The sequence below is a fragment of the Barbatula barbatula genome (genome assembly GCF_947034865.1).
Source record: "Barbatula barbatula genome assembly, chromosome: 9".
Taxonomy (NCBI): Eukaryota; Metazoa; Chordata; class Actinopteri; order Cypriniformes; family Nemacheilidae; genus Barbatula; species Barbatula barbatula.
In genome coordinates this window covers 24,471,356-24,483,585 of record NC_136772.1, presented here as the reverse complement: position 1 = coordinate 24,483,585, position 12,230 = coordinate 24,471,356, and the positions used below count along the sequence as shown (strand labels likewise).

Below are 12,230 nucleotides of genomic sequence, written 5' to 3'. Positions count from 1 at the left end.
AGTCAGAGAAGGTAGGTTCTCAAGTCAAACCCCATTCTGTCGACACAACGTCTCGTTCCCTCCATCAGGGAACGGAGGTTACATACGTAACCGAGACGTTTTTTACTGTGTCACATTACTGCAGAGCAATCAGGGGTAAGGTGTCTTTCTCAAGGGCACTTCAGTCATGACCTGCTGACACTGAAATTAGAACCGGCAACCTTCTGATCACAAGCCCAACACTTTAACTTTGGAGTGCGAGTGTTGTTTGCGGTATAATGCCAGCTTCCTTTTTCTGATGAACTGATACTCCTTCATCAATCTCTGTCAGGAGACTGTGATGTTCTGATGAGTCAGCACGTGTTTTTACTTCTTCTCTTTAGTCTTTAAGTGTCAGGCTTTGTGTGTGTATAGGTCAGTATGCGCTGAGGAACAGATGGAGACGAAAGTGGATGAAGTTGAAGGAAAGACCACTGTGTTCAGTCAAGAGAACCCGGCGTACGATAGCAGCATGAAGCTTTATCAGGCTGACCGTCACGACTTCCAGCACAGCGGTGAGGATTTCACACAAAACAATATCATATCATTCTACTGTATATTCTTCATTGACTTGAATTCTTGACAGTTTAGTGATGTGAGTGTGTGTTATAGAGGTGAGGTTGGATAAATCAGCAGGTCGACAGCGATGTATTCCTGTGGTCATTCTCCTCTTACTGATCGTCGTAGCGTTCAACTGTGCGCTGGCTTATAAAGGTGACACACAACACAAATACTGTCACTTCAAAATGCATCAGGAGACCTAAATAGCAAAGCATGCGGCATTTATGTTACATTCACGCTTTTTTCCATAGTCCATTAGAGCACATTTTTTTCATATAGTTTTCTTTTCAGTTTATACGCTTTATAACAATTAAACCCATTGCCCTTGATAGTGCCATGTTCTGCTGGTTACAGCATAAATTCATCTATTTCAAAGGAAACACAATCTAAAAATAATAGTTTGTTTTGAAATAATAAACAATAGACATACTGTTCAAACTTAACATAGAAACACGTTTTATGGGAACGTTGAATAAAAATGATATTTTTGTACAATAGAAATGACAAATTATGTGTATTGGCAAATTGTATTATTTTTTAGCAAAGACTTTATTTAAGCTTTGGCTCAGACCCTACAGTAAGTGTAGAGTTAACTAACACACATTGTCACTAAATTTAGACAATGTGGCATCAATCATTCAGTCTTTTATATTACTGTAACGGTTACATATTAAACGGGTTGCATTTCGTATATAGGCCTATAATATATTTAAAACGTTTATATTAAAGGTCATATTAAATCGTTATTTTAATTTTTGTGTAGATGACTCACATTTGCAACTAAATGCCATGTTTTGTGGTCACATGACACAATAAAACTTCAGAAAATCAGAAAAATCAGAATCAGAAAAAAAGCTTGAACTAAATTGAGTCTTTTCATTTGGTTCAATGGCCTTATGCCAAACATAAAACATTGATTTTATGTACATGAAGTATATGTCACAGAACCTGAACAGGAAAAAAACTGAATTCAGATGTCTACTAAAATCACTTTGTAATGATTAGATTATTCACACATGGTTTAAATGATTATTTGTAATTTTGTGATGATCCTAAGAGCTTGAATGCCTTTTATTTCATTCTGTGATATTTTGCTGTGACTTGTCTTGTGTAGTTTTCACTCTGGAGTCTTGGGTTCACACTCACTGTATATCAGCTGATCATATCAACACTGAGGAACGGATATCTGATGAAGGATTGAGCGTGTCCAAATCTGATGAGGTACACACATGCGCACACACACGCACTCACACAGGCGCAATGTACGGGTGGGACGTGTCGCAACCACTTTTTGGAAGAAATTTAGAAATACTGGCGGCAGGTGTGTATAGTTGAGGGGACATTACCATCTTAAACTCGTTAAAACCTAAAGTTTTCGAGCTTTCTCTGCATCTCCAGTTGCTCACACTAAGGTAGATATACTTCAAAATGAAGTTGGAAAGCAGAGAACACACTAAGTGTACCACTACACAAACTAAGTCACGATGGAACCCAATAGAGAATAAGGTTTCAGGTCTTTGCCAAAATACCAGGAAAACTATTTTTTAAGATCAAATCAATATCAATATAACATATACAAGATACAGGATATTCTCAGTGAATTGACATTACATTTGAGATTGAACATTTCAAACATTCTACAAGCAAACCTATGTACATGATACATGATTGGGAGAAAGAAATGTAATCTGATGCTGCACAAAAATTAACAATGCATCAAAGCCAATATTGTTACTAATCTTTCACATGTCCAAAACTGTGATAAAAGGTTTTTAAAAAATCCAGTCCACAATCAATTTTTATATTGAACGTAAGTCATTTCGTGTGTGTTTTTCTCAGTTTTTGAAAAAAAGTCATTGGCAATAAAAGAGTAAAAATCCAGGATTTTTCCTTAAACATTTAGCAGTTTTGATCAGGACTGAGGTTGATTAACAGATTTATGAAAAAAAAAATTAAACCAAATATTAATTAGATATTTACAGAAATTTAATTGAGTGGATGTTTTCATCCCGAACATAACGAAAGGGTTGTAAATTTGCTCACAGTGTAATGTTGAGTTTATGAAAAATGTTCAAAGCATTTTCCCTATTACGCATTTGTCACCAAAAATCATTCCATTTGCTCTGAGAGGAAGTTGTGGCCAAATTAAGACTCAACAGCAACACATAGTGGACGAAAACATCCCCAACATAACATAAGGGTTAAATGAGCTTTTTCTGTAGTAACGTTATTTACTTCACCACAAAATATATTTTATCAGTGTAGGGCTGTGGCTATTACAAGCAAAACTAGGCGGTTGACTCACCAAAGCCCCATCATCGTCATCATCAGTGTCAAAGTGGCCATCACTGGACAACTCTTCCACCTCATCTGTGTCAACGTCATTAACACTTTCGCCAGTGACAGCGGGCGGCAACAACGTTCTCTTCAATTTAACGCTAATTAAATAACGTTATTTAGCGCCACATCACTGCTAGCTGCTGCTGCTTTACTGGCCTTTTCAACACTTTCGACGTCGTTGTTGTTCCTGTCAGTATCCTCATCAACAGTACTAAAAAAATGTGTTATCTTTAGCAGAGTTGCCAAGTATTTATCGCTGCCTTTTCGCTTTTTTCTTTTATTTGAGCCGCTTGGGTAAGATCGTTTCATTTCGCGTTTATGTTTGTCTTGATTCGTCTCTGTTTGTGTACATTACAAGTCCTCCTGTCACTCTGTGTTTATCTTTCGCGTCGTGCAGCGCACACGGTTATGGAGCGGACTAGTCCATTTCATTGTGAAAGAAGGGGGTGTATGTGTGTAGTGACAGATAAACATGAATGGGACCTTTTAACTACTACTTCAAAGTTTCAACGTATTTCTTTAGAATATTAATACAATTTACCATGCTTTGGAAGTGTTCATGATGATAAGGGTTTTGTTTATTTTTTACTTTTTAGGTTGGTTGGGGGCCCCCCGCTGGTAGGGGGCCCCAAGCAGCCGTCTACCTATGCCTCTATGTTAAGACCGCCTCTGCTTGTGCATCCAGTGTCCAAACACAAAATCGCGTAAACCAATAAACCATTGACATTTTTAATCATAACATCAATGAATGAGAAATATTCCCAACTAGTTATCATTTATTAAAGTATTGTTTTGTCATCTCTGTCCCCACCACGTTTAAAAACAAGGCGGTCAGAAGAACTCATGAAAATAGTTTGACACTTCTAAGTTTGTATTAAATCAAACTTTTGGGGGTTAAATAATGTCACAAACAGCATTAATCTGAGGAGCACAAATCACATTATTTTGTGTCTGAAGAGGTGACTAATGCATATGGAATAATGTGTTATTGTACATGATTTAAGATATCTCAAACTATTGTATATGTAAACCTCAGCAATACCCTCCTCATCGTGTTTAAGCCTGTTCTGCTCTTTCATTAGTGTGCGAGAGGTAAATCACATCATTATTCTGTGTGTTTTACAGCAGTGTCTGTCTGATCTGTGCAGAGAGGACGGGACTCTAAACAAATTACAGAATCAACTCAACCACTTCAATCTCACTGCACAAAGATGTAAACACACACAAATAACACAATGCTTCATTCATTGGATGTGTATTGTGGTTAAAGGATCAAACAGAGTTACAAATGTCTTGTGTATATTTCTCTGTATTTCATAGCCATGAATTGTTCTCCTGGTCTACCTGGAATACCTGGACCACCGGGACATCCCGGTGAGGTTAAATGCACTTTCAAACTCTTTCTTTTACATGAACTCATTTTCATTCTTTTAATGTTAAGTGCATTCAAACTTGTTTATCGTGTCAATTGTCTGATCCCGGGGATGACACAAAACATTGAGCACATCAATAATTCAATAATGATTTGTAAACATGATAACATGTTCATTTGCAAGGAGAGAACAGAAACTAACAAAACATGTGGTTGGAAGGTGCTGTGAAACATATAGAAGGGCCATGTGATGAACATTAGAAGGTGCTGCTGCATCATGGATGAATAAACATCACTGAACAATGTTATTTTCATGGGTTTTACTCAGGGTTCAGACCTGTCCTTCAGACAGTCTACCTGCTGGTCAACACAGAGAAAAGAACCCTCACACTTTTATCTCATATGAACTGAGAGTAAATATGTATTTTTGTTTGAGCAGTCAGCATTTATCCCCTGTGTCTGTTGTGTATCAGGTTTGCAAGGGATACCAGGACGAAACGGAGATGTTGGATTGCCAGGTCAGTGTCTATGTGTGTGTTGGTCAAATGGGAATCCTGCTGAAGACAGTAGCAGAAATCTCTATACATGTGTTTGAATCTCTCTGTCTCTCTCGGGGCGCACAGGTGAGCCTGGATCTCGAGGTGAAAAAGGAGAGCGAGGAGAGGCTGGTGTGGCGGGGCAAAGGGGGGCAGTTGGCATCACGGGTCTTCCTGGTAAATGGCCCTTGACTACCATCACTAAACTCACGAATGCAACAGAGCTTTACAGCACATCACTTTACATGTGTCACTTTCTCCTGACAGGTCCTCCAGGCTCTAAAGGAAGTCGAGGAGAGCCAGGAGCACCAGGTACGTCATTCATCGTGCTGAAAACATAAAAACGTGTGTTAAGTTTATTTCTGCTCTAATGGATTCTTGTCTGCTTCTGTCTCGGTGAATTCAAGGTTCTGACGGTCGTCCGGGTTCTGATGGACAGAACGGGATCCAGGGAACTCAAGGGATTCCTGGATACCCCGGTACATTCAGACTGAACAATAAACTGAAGCGTTAGGACAGATTTGTCCTGAGATTATGATAACATGGAGTGAACAAATGTGCATTTTGTACAATATAGTATAAATTGTAACTTCACATACACTCTCCTAATTATTAACATACATTGAAAATAATGATCTTTCTTTTTTCAAAATTCACATTTTGTGTTACTTTTTACTCAACTTGTGTCGTCCCTTTCATTTACTTCACACAAAATGTGAAAAGCATGACACGCAAACAGTGTTTTAGTAGTAAAGACATGCTTGTTGAGAGTGCAGGAAACAAACACAAAAAATCTGCACATTTTGTTTGTAAATATAATCTTATTACTGTAAAGCAGATGTATTTGTAAGTAAATCAAGATGACCGTGTTAATAGTTTCAAGGGGTTGTTATGTGGGAATAACTGAGCAATCAAAACCCAAAAAGACCTTGTCATTTATTTTGAGAAACAATAAAATGTTTCCACTTTAAATCTCTATTTCTCTCAGGGCCTAAAGGAGACGTCGGGTCTCGGGGTGAGCGTGGGGTAACGGGACCTCCTGGACTTACAGGTAAAATGCTTGTTGCTTGGAATGATAAGGTTCTGAGACACACTGTAAACATTTTTGCTGTAGTTATGCAGCTAGTTGCCAGTAATTTACTGTAGATTAATATTTGTCTCATTTAGTGGCAACAGTTTGTTTAAAGATAAATGAACATTAAACATGAAAAAAACTATAAGTAACAGCCTCATGCAAAGCATTCTAGGAACCAGAAATCCACATAAACCCATTTTCTTTTTTTTCTAATTTTGGTTCCCAAAATGCTTTGCCTGATCAAAACTAATCTGTAACTTATTTCAAATTTTGTAATTTCATCGAAATACTTTAGAATACTTTGGAATACTAATAAGGTACATAAAACAAAGAACTTTATTTTAAACAACATCAGTTTTACAGTTTTACCTCATTAGACATAGTCCACAATTCAAGAAGTCCGAATTTAGAGTTATAAACTCACAATTGTGAGAAAAAGTCAGAACTGTGAGAAAAAGTCACAATTCTGTAAACATTACTTAAACAAGAAACTCACAAATAACTATCACACTTATTCAGGACAGTACTAAATAATATTATCTTGCCATTTCTATGAACCCAGATCCCTCTTATTTTGTTCAAATTAATCATATTTGTGCAGAAGTGTAGTTTAGGATGCTTTTGCAGATCGTCAGAGTCAGACTCTTGTGTTTGTTGCCATTTATTTAATTGAAAAATTATGTTTAGTATAATATTTCATTTAATATTTTTATAAATACTAATACATAAACTAAAATGTATCTTATTATGTTAGACCAAAAACATAACAAAATGGATAAAAAGTCAACTAAGACTACCACTAAAACTAGAAATGTGAATATAAAAGCAATATGAATAAAATTACAATTAAACAAAGATTCTGACTCTGCTTTTGATGGATTTTGTGAGTAAATGCCGTATGTCTTGGAATCGAATCATCATTATACTGTATTCTGTTTTCTCTTTGAATTGAAGAATGTTAATGACTAGACGACCACATGAAACATTTATTGTCTTTCAGGTGTGCCGGGACCAAAGGGAGAGCCAGGTATTGTGCTGCACACATGGATCCATGTCTACAGAGTTTGTGTTTATGTTATTGTTTGGTAAGTTGTAGACTGATTGTGTTGTGGACAGGTCCAAGGGGTGAGAAGGGGGACGCAGGTGCTGCAAGTAGACCTGGTAAATCAATAAGACTTAAATCATCCTCTCAGATACTTCACACTATTCTATAATATGTAAGTTGCTTAAACTGTGTGTGTGTGTGTGTGTGTTATATAGTTGTGGTGCGTTTAATTGGATCATCCACTCGTGGAAGACTGGAGGTGTTGTATCAGAATGTCTGGGGAACAGTGTGTGATGATAACTTTGACAGCGTGGACGCCACGGTGGTGTGTAAGATGCTGGGCTTCCAGAGGTCCACTCAGGTGTACACAGCCAGCGGAGGTGCAGTATCTGTCCACGCTCAAGACATTTAAATCACACTTTACCAAACCTTGAATATCTCTTAGACTTACCTGCTGTGTGTCTGCTGCAGGAGTTGGAAAAATCTGGCTGGATGAGGTGAAATGTAGCGGTCGGGAGCAGAGCATCTTTGACTGTCCAAATGATGGAATGGGAAACAATAACTGTAATCACAATGAGGATGTGGGAATAAGTTGCTTGAGTAAAGAAAATAGCACTTCTCTGATGATGACATTTGACGAACATTAAGTGTTCTGATTTAAACAGATCTATATCTTTTGTATTCCTTTAAAGGAATATCATTCATCTGATGCCATTCCTGTTCACTGTAGATCCAACTTTGTATTATGTGCTGCACACATACACAATACATTTAAAATAAAGGCTTTTCCATCTGAATGTACACTAAATGTCTCCTCCACATATCTCTGTTTCGCTCGTGATTCTTCTTCCTTCCGAATGTAATGGATAATTGACATTCAGAGGGCTACCCTGCTCCCGTTCTCCTCTCCAGGGACCCGTCTCTCTCTCTCTTTCTCTTTTTCTCTGTCTGGCCCCTCATTAGCTGAAGACCCTATAAGCAAAGGAAAGGTGGATCAGGTGGTAGGTCACATTAATAAATAAATGATGCAGTTGGTGACAGACATAATAATGAGAAAGAGCGAGAGAGCAGAATTCCTAAAGATTCTCTTATCATTTCTTTCATCAACATTCACTTCTGATGAGCCTCTGAGATCCTCACTGCCGTGCTCTGTTCATTGCACACAACAACAAAACCATTCAAACCATTTCAATGTTCTCCTGGTTTAAATGTAATTGATGCAACATTAACAGCACATGACGTGTTAAAACTTACATAAATTGTACACATACAAAATACATCATGAATCTGTGGCCAACTCCTTCCTGTTGGAACATTCTTCCCAATGAGGTCCGGTCAACCACATCTCTCACAACCTTAAAAAAACTACTAAAAACTCACCTCTTCTGTGAATACTTGACAGACAAATGAGAAAGAAAAAAAAGTACACTAACCGTCTCTCAACAGATATTGTTCTTAGTTATTAGCACCTATTGTCCTATTGCTTCTGTATGACATATCGCTTATTGCTTCCCGAACTCTTTGTTAGTCGCTTTGGAAAAACGCATCTGATAAATGACTCAATGTAAATGTAATTGAGAAAGCTTTAAAATATATGATGTTGTTATTATTCATCAATGTAGTCATTCGATTTTATGGTTCATGTTTTTAAAATGTGTTTTATTTTGTGTTATTTGTGTAATGACTATGTTGTGAATGAAATGTGTGATGTGGTGAAAGACAAATTTCAACCTGGGTTGATGATAAAGATGTATTTTATCCATAAAAATCCATCATGCATCTATCTGTCATTGACAAAGTCCTGAATAGGTCAGATGAGCTGAAAGGATCAGGACACGTTTAGAATGAAAGAGAAATGGAGATCAGTGCGGTCTTAAAACATTTGTAGATGATGTTTATTCAGTTTGTGTGGTATGAGTTTATATGTAACTGGAATCAGAAATCATTTGATTGGTTTTAGGATTGTTTTCTAGAGACCAGAGAAGAAGGAAGTGGAAGTGCTGAGGTTTCGACAATAGTTTCAGATGTCTATAAAAAGCTATTTATTTGATGACACATTTTGGGGAAAAATGTGCTGATCAGTCCAGATTTTCCATATTCAAATAGCTCAGTAATTGTATTTCCAGTACCTGAAAAGACCTTAATCACTATAGTCACAGACTATTCATTTACAGGAAAAATATGCGAAAATTGGCTTCACGCAAAGTATATTTTTACATAAACACATGTGGATTAAGAACATATGTTTAATAAATGTCTTTGATGTCCAGATATGTACTGGGATGGGTTCAACCCACTTTAGCCACAATATGCTTTTGTAGCAGTCACAGCAGTAAATATGTTATATATATTAAACACATACATACTTCAGCAGGCATCTGCGTGTTATTTTGCTTATTCACTTGGGTTTGTCCTGTGGATGTTACCTGTTTGTCAGATTGTTTCAACACTCTTGGATTATCACCTGTCATCTGTTCACTTTACATTAAAACCCCAGTTAACTTCAGCTCTTCATGTGGCATTGTCCATCCGTGTTTGTTACAGGGATATAGAGAAAGTCATTTTTGAAATGATCTCAAGAAAGTTTCCACTATGTGTAAAAGTTTGGAGTGAAATCACACATAGACTGAAGAAATTATTTCAAACAATTTACTAAATGTTTTAAATTGGAACTGCGTAAATCTAAATATGAAATCAGATTTAACCTTAAATCCAGCAGTCTGCAGCTTTCACTGAAGAACAGAATGAGTTACTGAGAGGTGAATAGCGCCCCCCAGTGTTCATAATCACGCCCACCTGCTCTTTACATCCCTCACTTTAGAACATCATAACCAGTCACTATCAGATTTAATTCAAATATTATCCGCAAAACAACTGCAAAACTCATTTTGGTTGTAAACCAAATATTGAAATACAAGTACATATAAATGTGAATTGAACAAAACAATATATCATACACATTTCTTCATTTAGCATTTTATTTAAATAAAACAAACTTAATTCCTCTTTTAGCAGGCGCACAGTATAATGATGTGACTGAGGCATGAGCGTTATAACACATGAGATGCTTAAACCTCAGAAATCAAACGTCTTCTCTTGTTCTACTCGATAAAAACATTTACTTGCATGTTAAACAACACAAACTTCACAGACAACAACACAAACATATTTCTGGTACACATCCGCAAAGAGTCCCTGTAGATTATTTCTGAAAATAACAAGTAAATGACATTAGCTAGCAAGTTAAACGTTTATATAACCAATATTATTTTGAGTTACCAGTCGAAGAACCATTACTTGGCTAAACCTTATAGGGACAGTTCACCCAAAAATGAAAATTCTCTCATCATTTACTCACCTTCCAGTTGTCCCAAATAACGAATGCATAAAGCTAGACGGTTCTTCACCAAATGTTTATTTAATAAAATCATTATACAAAAATATGAATATCAATTATTTTAAATTAAACAAAATATACATGATTATATTGCCAGACCGATAAACAAACAGAACAGAACAGAAGTGTGCCCGATGTATTAAATAAACAATTTGTTGAATGGGTCGCTTTAAAGTTTTGCCAAGTAACGGTTGTTCTCAGGGGTGCACTGGGAGTTTTTTACCAGGAGCAGCCCACCACACACCCCTCTGCCAAATGCTGGGCAAGTCTCTCTCAGTCCCTGAGGCGCGGTCCACATGAGCAGCATCCCACCACAAAACTCCCGCTGCTCCAGACGGCCAGTCCGCTCCTGGTTCTTCTACTGGTGACCCCAAATAATACACTAACCCCCTCTCTCTCTCTCTCTCTCTCTCTCTCTCTCATCTCTCCCTCTCTCTCTCTTCTCTCAACAGATATTGTTCTGGTTTATGTTGAAACTAGTATCTTTGTATTAACACCTATTGTACTATTGCTCTTTTATGAAATATCTCTTATTGCTCTCTGAACTCTCTGTAAGTCACTTTGGATAAAAGCGTCTGATAAATGACTCAACGTAAATAAGTAATAATCTACCGGAAGTTACGTTTGGGCCAGAAAAGTGTGCATGCGCAGTAACGCTTGTTGATGTTGTTGCCGGTGAGACCGTCCACCACAGTCTCTGCTTGCACGATAAAAACAGAAAAGTTTTTCCTTTGCGTTTTTCAATTCTCAGGAACACACGACAGCGTTGTCAAAATGATCTTCATTCACAAGAATACGGAAAACAAATAAACATACATCTGCGTGATAAGCTAAAACTTATATTTAAAGTCCTATTAGATGTCTTAGTTTGTAGTGATTCCCGTTCGTTTAAATGTGGGAGGGCAGGGTTTATGATCATCTATACCGCGTCCGGCCACCAGGCGGCCATTGAATTGCTTTGGCGTCACTTTTCAGGTGTTTTCAGCATGACTGGGCGGGACATTGTCCGGAAAAGCGCTGAGCGTTTGACCAATCACAACAGACTGGGTCAGTTTGACCAATCACAACAGACTGGGTCAGTTTGACCAATCACAACAGACTGGGTCAGTATGACCAATCACAACAGACTGGGTCAGTTTGACCAATCACAACAGACTGGGTCAGTTTGACCAATCACAACAGACTGGGTCAGTTTGACCAATCACAACAGACTGGGTCAGTTTGACCAATCACAACAGACTGGGTCAGTTTGACCAATCACAACAGACTGGGTCGGTTTGACCAATCACAACAGACTGGGTCAGTTTGACCAATCACAACAGACTGGGTCGGTTTGACCAATCACAACAGACTGGGTCAGTTTGACCAATCACAACAGACTGGGTCAGTTTGACCAATCAGAGTCTATCGGAAGAAGGGATTTGATAGAAACAGGAAGTGTTCTGAGCGAAGAGAGACAGAAGAAGAAAGAAAAATAGATAAAATCTGTAAAAAAAATAAACACAATAGACCTCAAAATAACATGCAACAGCTCCTTTATTAGCAAATATTTCATTGTTGAAAGATCTCAAATCCTGTTCATCTACATAGATGTAAGTATGAGAAACATAATGCCATTATTTTATAAAAACAATAATCTCAAAAGAATAAAAGTGTACAAAGTTTATGGGTTTTTTTTGCAGCTGCATTTTACAGATTACTGCTGCTGTACTTTCCTTTCTGCACGAGTTATAGATGCAATATATCAATAACAAAAAAAGCCTACACGGACATTTTCTGAGTAAAAGTCCAGCTCTTCACCTCTTTTTCTATAAGAAAACTTCATTTCAAGCATTCCCGGATAGCCTTCTTCAAAACATTTCCATTTGACCACATATTTAAAATAT

General features: G+C 37.4%; 1 protein-coding gene across 1 annotated transcript; it reads left to right on the top strand.

Annotated features, from left to right (window-relative positions):
• The first annotated feature begins 309 nt into the window (after positions 1–309).
• Positions 310–7,769, top strand: marco (macrophage receptor with collagenous structure). Its single transcript, XM_079463529.1, has 14 exons — positions 310–533; positions 631–732; positions 1,694–1,800; positions 4,045–4,132; positions 4,240–4,293; positions 4,765–4,809; positions 4,915–5,004; positions 5,095–5,139; positions 5,235–5,306; positions 5,816–5,878; positions 6,903–6,929; positions 7,019–7,063; positions 7,163–7,327; positions 7,419–7,769. The coding sequence occupies exons 1-14, from the start codon at positions 416–418 to the stop codon at positions 7,592–7,594; spliced, it is 1,197 nt and encodes a 398-aa protein (XP_079319655.1). The 5' UTR covers positions 310–415; the 3' UTR covers positions 7,595–7,769.
• Positions 7,770–12,230: the final 4,461 nt, after the last annotated feature.